The 20,503-nt window shown below is 49.9% G+C and overlaps 1 protein-coding gene across 2 annotated transcripts in view; it reads right to left on the bottom strand.

Moving 5' to 3' along the window:
- LOC137299591 (uncharacterized) overlaps positions 1–20,503 on the bottom strand; it is a 62,412-nt gene that overhangs the window by 34,269 nt on the left and 7,640 nt on the right. For both annotated transcript variants that reach the window (XM_067968477.1, XM_067968565.1), the window contains exons 2-5: positions 7,365–7,444; positions 6,298–6,389; positions 555–630; positions 345–439 (exon numbers count right to left, since the gene is read on the bottom strand). In XM_067968477.1, coding sequence (XP_067824578.1) covers positions 345–439; positions 555–630; positions 6,298–6,389; positions 7,365–7,444 — 343 coding nt within the window. The remainder of the gene's footprint in view (positions 1–344; positions 440–554; positions 631–6,297; positions 6,390–7,364; positions 7,445–20,503) is intronic.

Here is a 20,503-nt window from a genome sequence, read left to right as displayed (position 1 = left end):
CGTGTCAAATTCCTTTGTTATATCAACAGAAATTTTAAATGGATCAATGCCTCCATTAAAATAGTGGGCAAATAGTGAACTCAGTAAGCATTTACATGCTAATATTTGAAGAGCCGAATGTCAAGGCACTAATGGCGAAATTATACTACCGGAGGCAATTTTGTCACAATGCAGTGTTATTTTTCACATCTTATTACAGTGATAACATGATTTATCACACTCTAATAATGCCAACAACAGTTGTAGAAATTGTCATTTCTGATTAGTACATGTCTGTACATGGCCTTTGTGTAACTGTGCTGGTAATTACAAATTACCCTCAAACTGCAGTGCCAGTTACTTACTTGACTGATGTAGCTTTGTCTTGGAGCATCTTTTCTTGTTATATCCACTGATGTACTGATGGCACAGTCTATCATCCTTTTCACAGCCTGGCGATCTAAGGAACCGAGATAATTCACACTGTCACAATTTCTGTCAAACTTTCAATCTGGAAATGTCAGAAGACAACAGTGGTTATTAGTTGGCTTGCACTCAGCATCACATCCGTTTACCTTTTTCACAGGTAAGCTTCATCCAGGCCTCTGCTGCCCAGGCTGTGTTTGAGTCATTGAGAACTGCCTGAAGTGACTAGAACAGAATGGGATTGCATCAGTCAGTTTTAGTTATTTCTGATGCGAATCAAAAAAAAGTGCTGAACAGAGATACAACAGTGTGTAGTCGAACAACTCCACTCTTCTGTAACAATGTGCTGATTATTGTCCTGATACATACATGTATGTCCCAAATGCGTTATGTACGATATATGAAATTGTATCTGCATGTCCTGAATACTTACACTATTTTAACCAGCAACCAGCTCTTTATCAATCGCACTGTTACATGAGAGAGAAACAGCTGGATCCTCCAACATGCCATTGTTTGCTAGTGCAGAGTGCTCCAAAAAGCTACTACATTTGTTGGAAATGGGTTTGTGCCCATGACTCCTCACATGATGAGTTACTGATCTCAACCTGTGCAAATGTCAGAAGATACCAATTTTTTTTTGGTCAACCAGATGTTTGACACAGAAAGAAATCCACCATCATGCTTAACAGTTTTCAAAGCAAACTACTGAGAAATTCCCACAGGTAAGTTTCTGCTGGTCTGATATGGAGTGCACACTGTCTCCCCCGAGGTACACACCCCACTTACCTAAGTCCAGAGAGCTTAGGTGCAGGTTGGTAAGGCTTGCTGAGCTCCAAGTGAGCGCCGGAGTACTGCTGCAGTTTAATCAGCCAAAACCGCGTACCCTACCATAGCGCTTTGGGATGCTTCGTCACTGCTTTTCCAGCTACCCGATCCACGGGGTCTCTGGATCACAGGGTTATCTGCAGCCTAGTGGAAACAATGCCAGCTCCCAGTGACAGCTCTAACCCTCCAAGTCCCATCAGTGAGTCAGTTTCCGACAGTGCCCTGGAATAGGCTGGACTTCTTGGCTCAGGCATCAGATTACTAAGGCTCCACAGAAAGTTTACTTGATTCCAATCTTTCATTGTCAGCCATGTCATCTTGGAGTCACCTCAACCTAGACTTTAGTGGGCACTGAGAAAAGGCCAAGTACTTCACTACAGCGAGATAGAAAAGTCAAAAATCCAGTTACCTCTGTGCAGCTCTTGTGTACTTTCTATCTTTCAGCTACATACCAGTGTTGGTGAATGCCTGGGAGTAAGTGCCAAGCCTATCCTCTCAGCTGAGGATGGTGTGTGACATGGGGAGACTGCAGAAGGTGAAAGCGAGGAAGAAAACAGATTTTCTCTCGTTAATTTTCCTCCCTTCCTTCCTCTCCTGATGATTGACTCCTTGTTGGAGTACAGTTCCACAAGCTCCAGGCACCGCCCCCTCCCCCCCCCACCCCGTATCTCACCCACATTGCCATTATTTATCTGTGAAACTTAACAGTAAGTGTCGGAGTCATCATAGTCCAGCCCAAACCTATCCTCACCCACCACTAAACATGGGCATTTCAAGCAGAGGTAACTGGATAGCAATCAAAAGTGGGGTCGTTCAGTGATTCTCCTCCCTCTAACCCAGAGTCAGAGGCAAATTGCAGTTCCCAGTGTGACATCAGCTATCTCAGTACAGACTCTCCTGGTCTGTATGGTGCAGCTGCCCACAGGATAAGCTTAATTAACTTGAAGAGGAGCTTTTAAAATGCTTTAACTAATTTATTTAATTACTTTATACAATTCACAGTCACCTTTAAAAATACAATTGTAAACAATTTTACAACACCAAGTTATAGTCCAGCAATTTTATTTTAAATTCACAAGCTTTCGGAGGCTTCCTCCTTCGCCAGGTGAACGATGTGAAAACATGAAACGATTTTCACATCGTTCACCTGACGAAGGAGGAAGCCTCCGAAAGCTTGTGAATTTAAAATAAAATTGCTGGACTATAACTTGGTGTTGTAAAATCATTTAAAAATACATGCACTGTACTCATTTATCCCTCATTTGTACTTACATAAAAATTATGACAAACTGAATCATTACTAGAAAAATGATAGTGAAAATGATACAAAAGAAAACTCAACAAATAATTTGCTCTTTTACAACCCTCATGATTATAATTCACCAGAAACTAGTCCTGACAATTAGGAACAAAAATGCTGGAAAGATTAAGCCGGTCAATGAGCATCTTTAGGGAGTATGGATAAGTTAATGTTTCAGGGGTTCCCTCTTGTGTGTGTGTTTTATCTTTTCCTCCTCCTCCCATTTGTTCTGTTCATTTTTTTTCCCAGTTCCGACAAAGGGTCACCTAAAACGTTGATTTGTCTCTTCTCTTTACAGATAGTGATTGACTTGCTGCGTGTTTCCAGCACTTTCTGTTTTTGGTTCAGATTTCCAGCATTTGCTTTTTATTTGTCTTGTCCATCAGGATCTGATTAATCCTAAATTTTCATCTTAAACTGAACAGGTGACCACACGTCACAACTGTTTTGCATTGGATAGTCAAGTGTTGAAAACTGAAAAAGTCTCGTTTTTCAATAGTGGACTTTCAAGAGGGCATCCAAATGTTCGGAACTGGGACTAATCGTCCCTGCGCAAAATGGTCCACTCAGGCATTTGTGAACACTTCTACATGCATGAGCAGACTATTTTACATATACATATTTAACCCCACCCCCATTTTGCACTGGTGCAATTACGACCCCATTTTCAGTACGAGTAATTGGCCCGTCTTACACACGCATATAACCTTTATCCCCAGCCTCCATTTAATTTTGGATTGAGCAAAAGGTGACTATCCTGTGGCCACACACCACCCACAGTGAAATGAGCAGGTGGACTACCTGCTCCTGTCCCTCAACCAATGTGGCCCTGAAGCTGGTCACTAAAAGGGATCTGAGAAGTGTCATTAATAGTTCTCCCTCCAATTCCCTCCTTGTGGGGAATAGCCTGGCACTTGCCTGGAGCTTCCCCTTTTCACAATGCAGCTGAGTCAGGGTCTTCAGCAGTGTGGGGTCACAGGTAAAAACTCATGTTATCCCATTCCATTGCTCAGTGCAGCTTTAAATTTAAAGATTAATGTCACTCATTATAATTCTGAAAGAAACTGCCAGGTTTCCTGCTCATGATCAATGATTGGGTGAGGATAGGATCAGGCTCCAATGTGATTGAACAATCCTGCTGGATGAATCCCCAAGAGTCAGTGTCCAGACTCTCTCACGAACAATGACCACCTGGATTGGGTGTTGGAACTATCACCCGACTGGAGAGAAAATTCGAGAGAAAACAAATTTAAAAATGTAATTTGTTTTAGAAAACAAAAGTCAAAAGCAGCAGAGTCAATCAATCAATCAATCAATCAGTCAATCCCACATACAATAAACATAAGTTTGCCATACTAAACATTTGTTCTATGTGGGAATAAGGTCAGAGGAATTGTAATCCCAATCTGTGTTCCCAGCTTGGTGTCATTTGACAGAATCAAGGACAACTATAATCACTACAGATGTGAAGAAAGTGGCACCTAAAATAACAATTAAAGATGTAGATGGGAGAAATACTCATGTTTTGTGTACAGGTTACTATGGTCTGAGCAGCGTTTTTCAGGAACACTGGATGCTTCTGAGAAAAACATGATAACTGTTGCCAAGACAGCCAATTGTCCATTATCCTATACTACAGTGACAAGACATAGTGTGGAAGAGTCTTGGTCTCAAAACTTGAGGAATGTTCTGATTTTTCCACAGTAGAGTCCTACACTAAATAAAGAAGTGAAATCAGTAACTTTTAGTAGTTTATAAAAACATTGTTTTGGCCAGAATCTGCATCCTATTCCAGTGCTGTCAGACCCAGGATCCACCTTCTCCCAGTGCCGTCAGACTCAGGACCCACCCTATCCCTGTGCTGTCAGAGCCAGGACTCACCCTATCCCACTGCCGTCAGGCCCAAGTCCCACCCTATCCTAATGCTGTGAGACCCAGGACCCACTCTCTCCCAGTGCTGTCAGAGCCAGGACCCACCCTATCCCAGTGCTGTCAGAGCCAGGACCCACCCTATCCCAGTGCTGTCAGAGCCAGGGCCCACCCTATCTCAATGTCGTCAGACCCAGGACCTAGCCTCTCCCAGTGTTGTCAGACCCAGGACCCACCCTATCTCAGTGCTGTCAGAGCCAGGACCCTCCCTATCCCAGTAATGTGAGGCCCAGGCCCCACCCTATCCCAGTGCTATCAGGCCTAGGCCCCACCCTATCCCAGTGCTATCGGGCCCAGGCCCCACCCTATCCCAGTGCTGTCAGGCCCAGGCCTCACTCTGTCCCAGTGCTATCAGGTCCAGGCTCCACCCTGTCCCAGTGCTGTCAGAGCCAGGGCCCACCCTATCTCAATGTCGTCAGACCCAGGACCTAGCCCCTTCCAGTGTTGTCAGACCCAGGACCCACCCTATCTCAGTGCTGTCAGAGCCAGGACCCTCCCTATCCCAGTGCTATCAGGCCCAGGCCCCACCCTATCCCAGTGCTATCAGGCCCAGGCCCCACCCTGTCCCAATGCTATCAGGCCCAGGCCCCAGTGCTAGCAGGCCCAGGCCCCACCCTGTCCCAGTGCTATTAGGCCCAGGCCCCACCCTGTCCCAGTGCTATCAGGCCCAGGCCCCACCTTATCCCAGTGCTATCAGGTCCAGGCCCCACCTTATCCCAGTGCTATCAGGTCCAGGCCCCACCCTGTCCCAGTGCTATCAGGCCCAGGCCCCACCCTGTCCCAGTGCTATCAGGCCCAGGCCCCACCTTATCCCAGTGCTATCAGGCCCAGGCCCCACCCTATCCCAGTGCTGTCAGGCCCAGGCCCCACCTTATCCCAGTGCTATCAGGCCCATGCCTTCCCCTTCCCATCAATGCTGACAAACACTGGGAACCCACTAGTGAGCCAATACTACATTCCACCTCCCACATCTTTGCCAAACCCCAAGATGCTCCTCAACAGTAATACAAAACTAAATTACTCCTCCTTAGTACCAAACCCACACACCTCCACCCAAGTCCGACCAAACTCCATGACCCCCACTCCAGTTCTGCGAAGTCCTAGGCCCATCTCCTCGGTGTTACCAAAGCATAAGACCTCCCCAGTGTTGCTAAACCCAATCCCCTCTACCCATTACTTTTAAGTACCATGGACTTACATCCAACTGGTACATCTTGCATGCCATCTTGCCATGTACCCTCAGCTTAGAAATGTAAAGAGATAAAAATGAAATATAGGAATATATAAATATATGATATATTTAAAGTAAAATAATGAAAAAAATGGATCTCACAAAATAATGGATAAAATTGTGGAATTTGATCCCCAAAACACTGATAAAAATCCCAGAATACCATTCAATAAAACAATTTATTCAGTCACATAATTCAGTGATGTTATCCCTTTACATGGCATAAACACCCTTAATGTATAAAACACTATATCCTCTGACTCACTGTGAGCAATGCCATGGGAGACTTGCTAGTAGGTGATGGTAAACTATGAGTGTAGTTTGTTCCTGTAAATGTACTTTAACCTGACTAAATGTTTGTATTATACTAACCGCAGTAAAGCTACATAAATATTCATTTATTATATTTAAAAGGACAATGCTCAAAGTGAGAGATTTTATCAATAATAATTTCCATAGCACTTCACATTAACGCGTGTTTAACTGTTTCCTTTGTTGTCTGTTTTGTCTGAAATGCTGCTTATCCCACCTTATTTGACAAGGATAAGCCCTAAACAATTAAAATTTGAGAAGTAGAAATCACCAAATTAAACTTTTTAAATACCTCTCTGGTTCCGGTAATATTCATTGTTGTCTGTGAAAGTGTATTAGTTTTAGACCATCCAGGTGTCTGTCTGAGAATTTCTTCCCGTTTGTCTATCAAAAGAATAACAGCCATAAGCAAAACTTTTGACTTCTGCTATCTCTGTCAATGCACAGAATATTATATTTGATATTGACTATTACTTAATAGGACAGTAAAAAAATCTAGGCCGAGAAATTTGAATGATATGAGCGCATAGGGGGCGCAGTGAACAATCCCCGCCCGTGAATAGCTAGGCCAGAGGCGCACATAACACTGGGCCTCAGGCCTCATTATCATCAAGCTGGCGAGCTGCGGACACCTAATAGGAGGCCCCGTGAAGAGTAGAGATGATCGGGGGGGGGAGGATAGCGGTGTACGGGACCGGAAAGGCTGGGAAGCAGTCGGCTGGGATCGGGAGAGTAGCGGCGGCGATCGGGGGGTGGAGGGGTTCGGGGTCGCGATGTGGGGAGCAGTGGCCAGCAGCTGCCCTCGTGGTTTGAATGTGGGGTCGGGAGGAGCACACCTGCTGCCCCTGGCTCCACATTCAGGTAATTATATTTTAAACAATTACCTTGTTGGTTGCAGCCTACAGCGGTCCCTTTAAGGACCGTTTGTTAGGTTACATGTAGACCTGGTTTTCCTGATCGCAGCCTCAGGCAATCCAATACTGTAGAGAGGACCTCAAACAGACGTTAGGCTTCTTATTTCAATAAACAGGGCCTAACGCCTGTTTTAGGCACAGGCCTGGGATGCCTTTTCTTTCCTACCCCAGTATGGCAGGCTGCGCGCTTCTGGCTCATAATGAGCATGCGCTTCCTGCCCACCATATTGGAGGCTTAGGCACCAATGTAGCCTCTGAGAAACAGGTGTGGCGCCATCCAATTTCTACACTTCATGTGCACAACAAACTTCAATATAATGACTCAAATCATATTAGGGTAAGATAACAGGATAACAGGATTCACAGTGATTTTTCTTCTGCCAGTCTACATGTCCATTGAACCTTCAGTCCATTCTCACAACAGATTTATGTATCCTTTATTTACCTCTCATAGGCGAAGCGGTTGGATTTTTTGGTGTATTATAGTGTCCTGGAATTCTATGGAGCCTCGTCACCAAAAATATTCTGAAAAAAGAAAGCACAGATGTCAATTACCCATTTTTCAGTTTAATAGAAACTGAATAATAGTTAGCAGGTGCAGTACTGAAGCACTTGTACTTACATAAGTAATATAACATCATACATTCAGGGTCACCTGACGAAGAGTCTCTTGCTCTTATTGTAAATGTTCTGTTTATTGGCAATATTTCAGCAGGATGGATAATTTGGACGTCACATCTTGTGTACTATATGGACAACATTAGAAGCAACAAAAACTATAGCAGTGCAACACATGGAGGATATATGGTGAACTGGCAATATAACACAGAACATTTGAAGAATTCAGATAGCAACCTGCAGGAGAGAATTTGGACAGCTTTATGCTGCTATACAAATTCAAAGAATGCATTACTCTATTGATCGTGCTCTCAAACAGTGTATTTAAACAATTGTGGGCTTTTAGCACGAGAATTTTCACGTTTGTTGTTTTACAATGTTATAATATTAAACCAGGGGCACAATGGGAATAGGCTGACAAAAACACTTTACTGAGAAAAAATACACTCATCAATATATTATAACAATGTGGGGTAGATTTTGACTTTGTGCAACAGTATAAAATGGGTGTTAGCGAATCGGCAGCCCGTTCTACATCGTTCCTGATTTTTATTTCCATTGCCATCAATATAAATAAAAATCAGGAGAGATGTAAAGCGGTCTGCCAATTCGCTATCACCGATTCATACTATTGCACAGAGTCAAAATCTATCCCTGTGTTTTCACACAGGGAGAAATTTTGCAGTTGGGGAAAATCCATCATAGAATATTTTGTAAACAGTCCGTGGAAGAAGCGGGTTTGATGGAAAAATGTGTCTATGACTCTAACTGCACTGTAGGGTTGATTTTCTCAGCCCTCGCCTGTATCGAGGTGCGCCACATGCCATGAACATGCATTGGAAAATCACAGAGCCGATACCCACGATTTTCCATGCATTTGGATGGCAGCGGGCCTGCGATTTTCCAATACGCACTTGCGGCACGCAAGTTACCTGGCCACGGGCGAGAACTCGGAAAATCTACCCCATAGTGCAGTGAGGTTAATGTTTTATCATGGCATCACACATTCTAAAATCTTTATAACTTATTGTGACAAGCATAATTTTGCCCAGAATGAGTGTAATTTAATTTTAAAAATCACACAACTCCTGGGCAACATCAAAAGGGAGGGAGCAGCAGGAGTTAGGACTGAAGTCAGGAGTTATTGCAAGAGAACATGACTGTTTGGAAAGCGGAATTGAGCTGGCTGCTTGCTGTAATGAGTTGACTGAGCTGGTTTGTAGTGGAGTGGAGTGGAGTGGTCACTCAGAGGTATTTGGACCTGGTTTTTGGAGAATGTTATTTTCTTGATTTTACCCATGACGACCCCTGATTTTCAGCATAAATATTGATGACAAATCACCAGCCCTAACTATAGGGGCTTCATCACAAAATGTTTCATAGCCTCACTCAGCAAATGGAAATCCATTGTGAATTATGAACTTGGTATTGATACTAGATTAGCAATATTTATGCAAATTAGTGTGTTATGTGGGACAGCGTCAATGCTTTGAGTGAAATCCAGATAGACAAGCCAACTGCCTCACCTTCATCCGTAACCTCCTCAAAAAAACAGTAAATTGATCAAACGAGATCTGCTCCTTCTGGCTTTCTCCAACCAGCCCCTGTCCTTTCTCTAACCAGCCCCCTGTCCTTTCTCTAACCAGCCCCTGTCCTTTCTCTAACCAGCCCCTGTCCTTTCTCTAACCAGCCCCTGTCCTTTCTCTAACCAGCCCCTGTCCTTTCTCTAACCAGCCCCTGTCCTTTCTCTAACCAGCCCCTGTCCGTTCTCTAACCAGCCCCTGTCCTTTCTCCAACCAGCCCCTTGTCCTTTCTCTAACCAGCCCCTGTCCGTTCTCTAACCAGCCCCTGTCCTTTCTCCAACCAGCCCCTTGTCCTTTCTCTAACCAGCCCCTGTCCTTTCTCTAACCAGCCCCTTGTCCTTTCTCTAACCAGCCCCTTGTCCTTTCTCTAACCAGCCCCTTGTCCTTTCTCTAACCAGCCCCTTGTCCTTTCTCTAACCAGCCCCTGTCCGTTCTCTAAACAGCCCCTTGTCCGTTCTCCAACCAGCCCCTGTCCGTTCTCTAACCAGCCCCTGTCCGTTCTCTAATCAGCCCCTGTCCTTTCTCTAACCAGCCCCTGGCCGTTCTCTAACCAGCCCCTGGCCGTTCTCTAACCAGCCCCTGGCCGTTCTCTAACCATCCCCTGGCCGTTCTCTAACCAGCCCCTTGTCCGTTCTCTAACCAGCCCCCGTGTTTTCTCTAACCAGCCCCTGTCCTTTCTCTAACCAGCCTCTTTACCGTTCTCCAACCAGTCCCTGTTCTTTATCTAACCAGCCCCTGTCCGTTCTCTGACCAGCCTCTGACCGTTCTCTAACCAGCCTCTTGTCCGTTCTCTAACCAGCCCCTGTCCGTTCTCTAACCAGCCTCTTGTCCGTTCTCTAACCAGCCCCTGTCCTTTCTCTAACCAGCCCCTGTCCTTTCTCTAACCAGCCCCTGTCCTTTCTCTAACCAGCCCCTGTCCTTTCTCTAACCAGCCCCTGACCGTTCTCTAACCAGCCTCTTGTCCTTTCTCTAACCAGCCTCTTGTCCTTTCTCTAACCAGCCCCTGTCCTTTCTCTAACCAGCCCCTGTCCTTTCTCTAACCAGCCCCTGTCCTTTCTCTAACCAGCCCCTGTCCTTTCTCTAACCAGCCCCTGTCCTTTCTCTAAACAGCCCCTGTTCTTTCTCTAACCAGCCCACGTCCTTTCTCTAACCAGCCCCTGTCCTTTCACTAACCAGCCCCTGTCCTTTCTCTAACCAGCCCCTTGTCCTTTCTCTAACCAGCCCCTGTCCTTTCTCTAACCAGCCCCTTGTCCTTTCTCTAACCAGCCCCTTGTCCTTTCTCTAGCCAGCCCCTGGCCGTTCTCTAACCAGACCCTGTCCGTTCTCTAACCAGCCCCTGTCCGTTCTCTAACCAGCCCCTGTCCGTTCTCTAACCAGCCCCTTGTCCTTTCTCTAACCAGCCCCTGTCCTTTCTCTAACCAGCCCCTGGCCGTTCTCTAACCAGCCCCTGGCCGTTCTCTAACCAGCCCCTTGTCCGTTCTCTAACCAGCCCCCGTGTTTTCTCTAACCGGTCCCTGTCCTTTCTCTAACCAGCCTCTTTACCGTTCTCCAACCAGTCCCTGTTCTTTATCTAACCAGCCCCTGTCCGTTCTCTGACCAGCCCCTGACCGTTCTCTAACCAGCCTCTTGTCCGTTCTCTAACCAGCCCCTGTCCGTTCTCTAACCAGCCTCTTGTCCGTTCTCTAACCAGCCCCTGTCCTTTCTCTAACCAGCCCCTGTCCTTTCTCTAACCAGCCCCTGTCCTTTCTCTAACCAGCCCCTGACCGTTCTCTAACCAGCCTCTTGTCCTTTCTCTAACCAGCCCCTGTCCTTTCTCCAACCAGCCCCTGTCCTTTCTCTAACCAACCCCTGTCCTTTCTCTAACCAGCCCCTGTCCTTTCTCTAACCAGCCCCTGTCCTTTCTCTGACCAGCCCCTGTCCGTTCTCTGACCAGCCCCTGTCCGTTCTCTGACCAGCCCCTGTCCGTTCTCTGACCAGCCCCTGTCCTTTCTCGAACCAGCCCCTGGCCGTTCTCCAACCAGCCCCTGGCCGTTCTCTAACCAGCCCCTTGTCCGTTCTCTAACCAGCCCCCATGTTTTCTCTAACCAGCCCCTGTCCTTTCTCTAACCAGCCTCTTTACCGTTCTCCAACCAGTCCCTGTTCTTTATCTGACCAGCCCCTGACCGTTCTCTAACCAGCCTCTTGTCCGTTCTCTAACCAGCCCCTGTCCGTTCTCTAACCAGCCTCTTGTCCGTTCTCTAACCAGCCCCTGTCCTTTCTCTAACCAGCCCCTGTCCTTTCTCTAACCAGCCCCTGTCCGTTCTCTAATCAGCCCCTGTCCGTTCTCTAATCAGCCCCTTGTCCTTTCTCTAACCAGCCCCTCTCCGTTCTCTAACCAGCCCCTGTCCGTTCTCTAACCAGCCCCTGTCCTTTCTCTAACCAGCCCCTGTCCGTTCTCCAATCAGCCTCTTGTCCGTTCTCTAACCAGCCCCTGTCCATTCTCTAACCAGCCCCTGTCCATTCTCTAACCAGCCCCTGTCCGTTCTCTAACCAGCCCCTGTCCGTTCTCTAACCAGCCCCTGTCCGTTCTCTAACCAGCCCCTGACCGTTCTCTAACCAGCCCCTGACCGTTCTCTAACCAGCCCCTGTCCTTTCTCTAACCAGCCCCTGTCCGTTCTCTAACCAGCCCCTGACCGTTCTCTAACCAGCCCCTGACCGTTCTCTAACCAGCCCCTGTCCTTTCTCTAACCAGCCCCTGACCGTTCTCTAACCAGCCCCTTGTCCTTTCTCTAACCAGCCCCTTGTCCGTTCTCTAATCATCCCCTTGTCCTTTCTCTAACCAGCCCCTGTCCGTTCTCTAATCAGCCCCTGTCCGTTCTCTAATCAGCCCCTGTCCTTTCTCTAACCAGCCCCTGTCCGTTCTCTAACGAGCCCCTTGTCCGTTCTCTAACCAGCCCCTGACCGTTCTCTAACCAGCCCCTGTCCGTTCTCTAACCAGCCCCTGTCCTTTCTCTAACCAGCCCCTTGTCCGTTCTCTAACCAGCCCCTGTCCGTTCTCTAACCAGCCCCTGTCCGTTCTCTAACCAGCCCCTGTCCTTTCTCGAACCAGCCCCTGTCCTTTCTCTAACCAGCGTCTTGTCCGTTCTCCAACCAGCCCCTGTCCTTTATCTAACCAGCCCCTGTTCTTTCTCTAACCAGCCCCTGTCCTTTCTCTAACCAGCCCCTTGTCCGTTCTCTAACCAGCCCCTGTCCGTTCTCTAACCAGCCCCTGTCCGTTCTCTAACCAGCCTCTGTCCTTTCTCTAACCAGCCTCTTGTCCGTTCTCTAACCAGCCCCTGTCCTTTCTCTAACCAGCCCCTGTCCTTTCTCTAACCAGCCCCTGTCCGTTCTCTAACCAGCCCCTGTCCATTCTCTAACCAGCCCCTGTCCGTTCTCTAACCAGCCCCTGACCGTTCTCTAACCAGCCTCTTGTCCGTTCTCTAAGCAGCCTCTTGTCCGTTCTCTAACCAGCCCCTGTCCGTTCTCTAACCAGCCCCTGTCCGTTCTCTAACCAGCCCCTGTCCGTTCTCTAACCAGCCCCTGTCCGTTCTCTAACCAGCCCCTTGTCCTTTCTCTAACCAGCCCCTGTCCTTTCTCTAACCAGCCCCTGGCCGTTCTCTAACCAGCCCCTGGCCGTTCTCTAACCAGCCCCTGGCCGTTCTCTAACCAGCCCCTTGTCCGTTCTCTAACCAGCCCCCGTGTTTTCTCTAACCAGCCCCTGTCCTTTCTCTAACCAGCCTCTTTACCGTTCTCCAACCAGTCCCTGTTCTTTATCGAACCAGCCCCTGTCCGTTCTCTGACCAGCCCCTGACCGTTCTCTAACCAGCCTCTTGTCCGTTCTCTAACCAGCCCCTGTCCGTTCTCTAACCAGCCTCTTGTCCGTTCTCTAACCAGCTCCTGTTCTTTCTCTAACCAGCCCCTGTCCTTTCTCTAACCAGCCCCTGTCCTTTCTCTAACCAGCCCCTGACCGTTCTCTAACCAGCCCCCGACCGTTCTCTAACCAGCCTCTTGTCCTTTCTCTAACCAGCCCCTGTCCTTTCTCTAACCAGCCCCTGTCCTTTCTCTAACCAACCCCTGTCCTTTCTCTAACCAGCCCCTGTCCTTTCTCTAACCAGCCCCTGTCCTTTCTCTAACCAGCCCCTGTCCTTTCTCTGACCAGCCCCTGTCCGTTCTCTGACCAGCCCCTGTCCGTTCTCTGACCAGCCCCTGTCCGTACTCTAACCAGCCCCTGTCCTTTCTCTAACCAGCCCCTGTCCTTTCTCTAACCAGCCCCTGTCCGTTCTCTAACCAGCCCCTGTCCGTTCTCTAACCAGCCCCTGTCCGTTCTCTAACCAGCCCCTGACCGTTCTCTAACCAGCCTCTTGTCCGTTCTCGAACCAGCCCCTGTCCTTTCTCTGACCAGCCCCTGTCCGTTCTCTGACCAGCCCCTGTCCGTTCTCTGACCAGCCCCTGTCCGTACTCTAACCAGCCCCTGTCCTTTCTCTAACCAGCCCCTGTCCTTTCTCTAACCAGCCCCTGTCCTTTCTCTAACCAGCCCCTGTCCGTTCTCTAACCAGCCCCTGTCCGTTCTCTAACCAGCCCCTGTCCGTTCTCTAACCAGCCCCTGTCCGTTCTCTAACCAGCCCCTGACCGTTCTCTAACCAGCCTCTTGTCCGTTCTCTAACCAGCCCCTGACCGTTCACTAACCAGCCCCTGACCGTTCTCTAACCAGCCCCTTGTCCGTACTCTAACCAGCCCCTGTCCTTTCTCTAACCAGCCCCTGTCCTTTCTCTAACCAGCCCCTGTCCGTTCTCTAACCAGCCCCTGTCCGTTCTCTAATCAGCCCCTTGTCCTTTCTCTAACCAGCCCCTGTCCGTTCTCTAACCAGCCCCTGTCCGTTCTCTAACCAGCCCCTGTCCTTTCTCTAACCAGCCCCTGTCCTTTCTCTAACCAGCCCCTGTCCGTTCTCCAATCAGCCTCTTGTCCGTTCTCTAACCAGCCCCTGTCCATTCTCTAACCAGCCCCTGTCCATTCTCCAATCAGCCTCTTGTCCGTTCTCTAACCAGCCCCTGTCCATTCTCTAACCAGCCCCTGTCCATTCTCTAACCAGCCCCTGTCCATTCTCTAACCAGCCCCTGTCCGTTCTCTAACCAGCCCCTGTCCGTTCTCTAACCAGCCCCTGTCCGATCTCTAACCAGCCCCTGTCCGTTCTCTAACCAGCCCCTGACCGTTCTCTAACCAGCCCCTGACCGTTCTCTAACCAGCCCCTTGTCCGTTCTCTAACCAGCCCCTTGTCCGTTCTCTAAACAGCCCCTTGTCCGTTCTCTAATCAGCCTCTTGTCCGTTCTCTAATCATCCCCTTGTCCTTTCTCTAATCAGCCCCTGTCCGTTCTCTAATCAGCCTCTTGTCCTTTCTCTAATCAGCCTCTTGTCCTTTCTCTAACCAGCCCCTGTCCGTTCTCTAACCAGCCCCTTGTCCGTTCTCTAACCAGCCCCTGACCGTTCTCTAATCAGCCCCTGTCCGTTCTCTAACCAGCCCCTGTCCTTTCTCTAACCAGCCCCTGTCCGTTCTCTAATCAGCCTCTTGTCCGTTCTCTAACCAGCCCCTGTCCGTTCTCTAACCAGCCCCTGTCCGTTCTCTAACCAGCCCCTGTCCTTTCTCTAACCAGCCCCTTGTCCGTTCTCTAACCAGCCCCTGTCCGTTCTCTAACCAGCCCTTGTCCGTTCTCTAACCAGCACCTGTCCTTTCTCTAACCAGCCTCTTGTCCTTTCTCTAACCAGCCCCTGTCCTTTCTCTAACCAGCCCCTGTCCTTTCTCTAACCAGCCTCTTGTCCTTTCTCTAACCAGCCCCTGTCCTTTCTCTAATCAGCCCCTGTCCGTTCTCTGACAAGCCCCTGTCCGTACTCTAACCAGCCCCTGTCCTTTCTCTAACCAGCCCCTGTCCTTTCTCTAACCAGCCCCTGTCCGTTCTCTAACCAGCCCCTGTCCGTTCTCTAACCAGCCCCTGTCCATTCTCTAACCAGCCCCTGACCGTTCTCTAACCAGCCTCTTGTCCGTTCTCTAACCAGCCCCTGACCGTTCTCTAACCAGCCCCTTGTCCGTTCTCTAACCAGCCCCTTGTCCATTCTCTAAACAGCCCCTGTCCGTTCTCTAACCAGCCCCTTGTCCGTTCTCTAACCAGCCCCTTGTCCATTCTCTAATCAGCCCCTGTCCTTTCTCTAACCAGCCCCTGTCCTTTCTCTAACCAGCCCCTGTCCTTTCTCTAACCAGCCCCTGTCCTTTCTCTAACCAGCCCCTGTCCGTTCTCTAACCAGCCCCTGTCTGTTCTCTAATCAGCCCCTTGTCCTTTCTCTAACCAGCCCCTCTCCGTTCTCTAACCAGCCCCTGTCCGTTCTCTAACCAGCCCCTGTCCTTTCTCTAACCAGCCCCTGTCCGTTCTCCAATCAGCCCCTGTCCGTTCTCTAACCAGCCCCTGTCCATTCTCTAACCAGCCCCTGTCCATTCTCTAACCAGCCCCTGTCCATTCTCTAACCAGCCCCTGTCCATTCTCTAACCAGCCCCTGTCCATTCTCTAACCAGCCCCTGTCCGTTCTCTAACCAGCCCCTGTCCGTTCTCTAACCAGCCCCTGACCGTTCTCCAACCAGCCCCTGACCGTTCTCTAACCAGCCCCTTGTCCGTTCTCCAACCAGCCCCTGACCGTTCTCTAACCAGCCCCTTGTCCGTTCTCTAACCAGCCCCTGACCGTTCTCTAATCAGCCTCTTGTCCGTTCTCTAACCAGCCCCTGTCTGTTCTCTAACCAGCCCCTGTCCGTTCTCTAATCAGCCCCTTGTCCTTTCTCTAACCAGCCCCTTGTCCGTTCTCTAACCAGCCCCTTGTCCGTTCTCTAAACAGCCCCTTGTCCGTTCTCTAATCAGCCTCTTGTCCGTTCTCTAACCAGCCCCTGTCCGTTCTCTAACCAGCCCCTGTCCTTTCTCTAACCAGCCCCTGTCCGTTCTCTAACCAGCCCCTGTCCGTACTCTAACCAGCCCCTGTCCTTTCTCTAACCAGCCCCTGTCCGTTCTCTAACCAGCCCCTTGTCCGTTCTCTAACCAGCCCCTGACCGTTCTCTAACCAGCCCCTGTCCGTTCTCTAACCAGCCCCTGTCCTTTCTCTAACCAGCCCCTGTCCGTTCTCTAATCAGCCTCTTGTCCGTTCTCTAACCAGCCCCTGTCCGTTCTCTAACCAGCCCCTGTCCGTTCTCTAACCAGCCCCTGTCCTTTCTCTAACCAGCCCCTTGTCCGTTCTCTAACCAGCCCCTGTCCGTTCTCTAACCAGCCCCTGTCCTTTCTCTAACCAGCCCCTGTCCTTTCTCTAACCAGCCTCTTGTCCGTTCTCTAACCAGCCCCTGTCCTTTATCTAACCAGCCCCTGTTCTTTCTCTAACCAGCCCCTGTCCTTTCTCTAACCAGCCCCTTGTCCGTTCTCTAACCAGCCCCTGTCCGTTCTCTAACCAGCCCCTGTCCGTTCTCTAACCAGCCCCTGTCCTTTCTCTAACCAGCCTCTTGTCCGTTCTCTAACCAGCCCCTGTCCTTTCTCTAACCAGCCCCTGTTCTTTCTCTAACCAGCCCCTGTCCTTTCTCTAACCAGCCCCTGTCCTTTCTCTAACCAGCCCCTTGTCCGTTCTCTAACCAGTCCCTGTTCTTTCTCTAATCAGCACCTGTCCTTTCTCTAACCAGCCCCTGTCCTTTCTCTAACCAGCCCCTTGTCCGTTCTCTAACCAGTCCCTGTTCTTTCTCTAATCAGCCCCTGTCCTTTCTCTAACCAGTCCCTGTTCTTTCTCTAACCAGTCCCTGTTCTTTCTCTAATCAGCCCCTGTTCTTTCTCTAACCAGCCCCTTGACCGTTCTCTAACCAGTCCCTGTTCTTTCTCTAACCAGCCCCTTGTCCGTTCTCTAACCAGTCCCTGTTCTTACTCTAATCAGCCCCTGTCCTTTCTCTAACCAGTCCCTGTTCTTTCTCTAACCAGTCCCTGTTCTTTCTCTAATCAGCCCCTGTTCTTTCTCTAACCAGCCCCTGTCCGTTCTCTAATCAGCCCCTGTCCGTTCTCTAATCAGCCCCTGTCCGTTCTCTAATCAGCCTCTTGTCCGTTCTCTAACCAGCCCCTGTCCGTTCTCTAACCAGCCCCTGTTCTTTCTCTAACCAGCCCCTTGTCCGTTCTCTAACCAGTCCCTGTTCTTTCTCTAATCAGCCCCTGTCCTTTCTCTAATCAGCCCCTGTCCTTTCTCTAACCAGTCCCTGTTCTTTCTCTAACCAGTCCCTGTTCTTTCTCTAATCAGCCCCTGTTCTTTCTCTAACCAGCCCCTGTCCGTTCTCTAATCAGCCCCTGTCCGTTCTCTAATCAGCCTCTTGTCCGTTCTCTAACCAGCCCCTGTCCGTTCTCTAACCAGCCCCTGTCCGTTCTCTAACCAGCCCCTGTCCGTTCTCTAATCAGCCCCTTGTCCTTTCTCTAACCAGCCCCTCTCCGTTCTCTAACCAGCCCCTGTCCGTTCTCTAACCAGCCCCTGTCCTTTCTCTAACCAGCCCCTGTCCGTTCTCCAATCAGCCTCTTGTCCGTTCTCTAACCAGCCCCTGTCCATTCTCTAACCAGCCCCTGTCCGTTCTCTAACCAGCCCCTGTCCGTTCTCTAACCAGCCCCTGTCCGTTCTCTAACCAGCCCCTGACCGTTCTCTAACCAGCCCCTGACCCTTCTCTAACCAGCCCCTGACCGTTCTCTAACCAGCCCCTTGTCCGTTCTCTAACCAGCCCCTTGTCCGTTCTCTAAACAGCCCCTTGTCCGTTCTCTAATCAGCCTCTTGTCCGTTCTCTAAACAGCCCTTGTCCGTTCTCTAATCAGCCTCTTGTCCGTTCTCTAACCAGCCCCTGTCCGTTCTCTAACCAGCCCCTGTCCGTTCTCTAATCAGCCCCTTGTCCGTTCTCTAATCAGCCCCTTGTCCGTTCTCTAACCAGCCCCTTGTCCGTTCTCTAACCAGCCCCTTGTCCGTTCTCTAAACAGCCCCTTGTCCGTTCTCTAATCAGCCTCTTGTCCGTTCTCTAACCAGCCCCTGTCCGTTCTCTAACCAGCCCCTGTCCGTTCTCTAATCAGCCCCTTGTCCTTTCTCTAACCAGCCCCTGTCCGTTCTCTAATCAGCCCCTGTCCTTTCTCTAACCAGCCCCTGTCCGTTCTCTAACCAGCCCCTTGTCCGTTCTCTAACCAGCCCCTGACCGTTCTCTAACCAGCCCCTGTCCGTTCTCTAACCAGCCCCTGTCCTTTCTCTAACCAGCCCCTGTCCGTTCTCTAATCAGCCTCTTGTCCGTTCTCTAACCAGCCCCTGTCCGTTCTCTAACCAGCCCCTGTCCGTTCTCTAACCAGCCCCTGTCCTTTCTCTAACCAGCCCCTTGTCCGTTCTCTAACCAGCCCCTGTCCGTTCTCTAACCAGCCCCTGTCCTTTCTCTAACCAGCCCCTGTCCTTTCTCTAACCAGCCTCTTGTCCGTTCTCTAACCAGCCCCTGTCCTTTATCTAACCAGCCCTGTTCTTTCTCTAACCAGCCCCTGTCCTTTCTCTAACCAGCCCCTTGTCCGTTCTCTAACCAGCCCCTGTCCGTTCTCTAACCAGCCCCTGTCCGTTCTCTAACCAGCCCCTGTCCTTTCTCTAACCAGCCTCTTGTCCGTTCTCTAACCAGCCCCTGTCCTTTCTCTAACCAGCCCCTTGTCCGTTCTCTAACCAGCCCCTGTCCTTTCTCTAACCAGCCCCTGTCCTTTCTCTAACCAGCCCCTTGTCCGTTCTCTAACCAGTCCCTGTTCTTTCTCTAATCAGCACCTGTCCTTTCTCTAACCAGCCCCTGTCCTTTCTCTAACCAGCCCCTTGTCCGTTCTCTAACCAGCCCCTGTCCTTTCTCTAACCAGCCCCTTGTCCCTTCTCTAACCAGCCCCTGTCCTTTCTCTAACCAGCCCCTGTCCTTTCTCTAACCAGCCCCTTGTCCGTTCTCTAACCAGTCCCTGTTCTTTCTCTAATCAGCCCCTGTCCTTTCTCTAACCAGCCCCTGTCCGTTCTCTAACCAGCCCCTGTCCTTTCTCTAATCAACCCCTGTCCTTTCTCTAACCAGCCCCTGTCCGTTCTCTAACCAGCCCCTGTCCTTTCTCTAACCAGCCTCTTGTCCTTTCTCTAACCAGCCCCTGTCCGTTCTCTAACCAGCCCCTGTCCGTTCTCTAACCAGCCCCTGTCCTTTCTCTAACCAGCCTCTTGTCCGTTCTCTAACCAGCCCCTGTCCTTTCTCTAACCAGCCCCTTGTCCGTTCTCTAACCAGCCCCTGTCCTTTCTCTAACCAGCCCCTGTCCTTTCTCTAACCAGCCCCTTGTCCGTTCTCTAACCAGTCCCCGTTCTTTCTCTAATCAGCCCCTGTCCTTTCTCTAACCAGTCCCTGTTCTTTCTCTGACCAGTCCCTGTTCTTTCTCTAATCAGCCCCTGTTCTTTCTCTAACCAGCCCCTTGACCGTTCTCTAACCAGCCCCTGTCCGTTCTCTAATCAGCCTCTTGTCCGTTCTCTAACCAGCCCCTGTCCGTTCTCTAACCAGCCCCTGTCCGTTCTCTAACCAGCCCCTGTCCTTTCTCTAACCAGCCCCTTGTCCGTTCTCTAACCAGCCCCTGTCCGTTCTCTAACCAGCCCCTGTCCTTTCTCTAACCAGCCCCTGTCCTTTCTCTAACCAGCCTCTTGTCCGTTCTCTAACCAGCCCCTGTTCTTTCTCTAACCAGCCCCTGTTCTTTCTCTAACCAGCCCCTGTCCTTTCTCTAACCAGCCCCTTGTCCGTTCTCTAACCAGCCCCTGTCCGTTCTCTAACCAGCCCCTGTCCGTTCTCTAACCAGCCCCTGTCCTTTCTCTAACCAGCCTCTTGTCCGTTCTCTAACCAGCCCCTGTTCTTTCTCTAACCAGCCCCTTGTCCGTTCTCTTACCAGTCCCTGTTCTTTCTCTAACCAGCCCCCGTTCTTTCTCTAACCAGCCCCTGTCCTTTCTCTAACCAGCCCCTTGTCCGTTCTCTAACCAGTCCCTGTTCTTTCTCTAATCAGCCCCTGTCCTTTCTCTAACCAGCCTCTTGTCCTTTCTCTAACCAGCCCCTGTCCTTTCTCTAACCAGCCCCTTGTCCGTTCTCTAACCAGTCCCTGTTCTTTCTCTAACCAGTCCCTGTTCTTTCTCTAACCAGTCCCTGTTCTTTCTCTAATCAGCCCCTGTCCTTTCTCTAACCAGTCCCTGTTCTTTCTCTAATCAGCCCCTGTCCTTTCTCTAACCAGTCCCTGTTCTTTCTCTAACCAGTCCCTGTTCTTTCTCTAATCAGCCCCTGTTCTTTCTCTAACCAGCCCCTTGACCGTTCTCT

The sequence above is a fragment of the Heptranchias perlo genome, chromosome 1 (assembly GCF_035084215.1).
Source record: "Heptranchias perlo isolate sHepPer1 chromosome 1, sHepPer1.hap1, whole genome shotgun sequence".
In the NCBI taxonomy this organism is placed as follows: domain Eukaryota; kingdom Metazoa; phylum Chordata; class Chondrichthyes; order Hexanchiformes; family Hexanchidae; genus Heptranchias; species Heptranchias perlo.
This window is presented reverse-complemented; position numbering and strand designations above follow the sequence as displayed.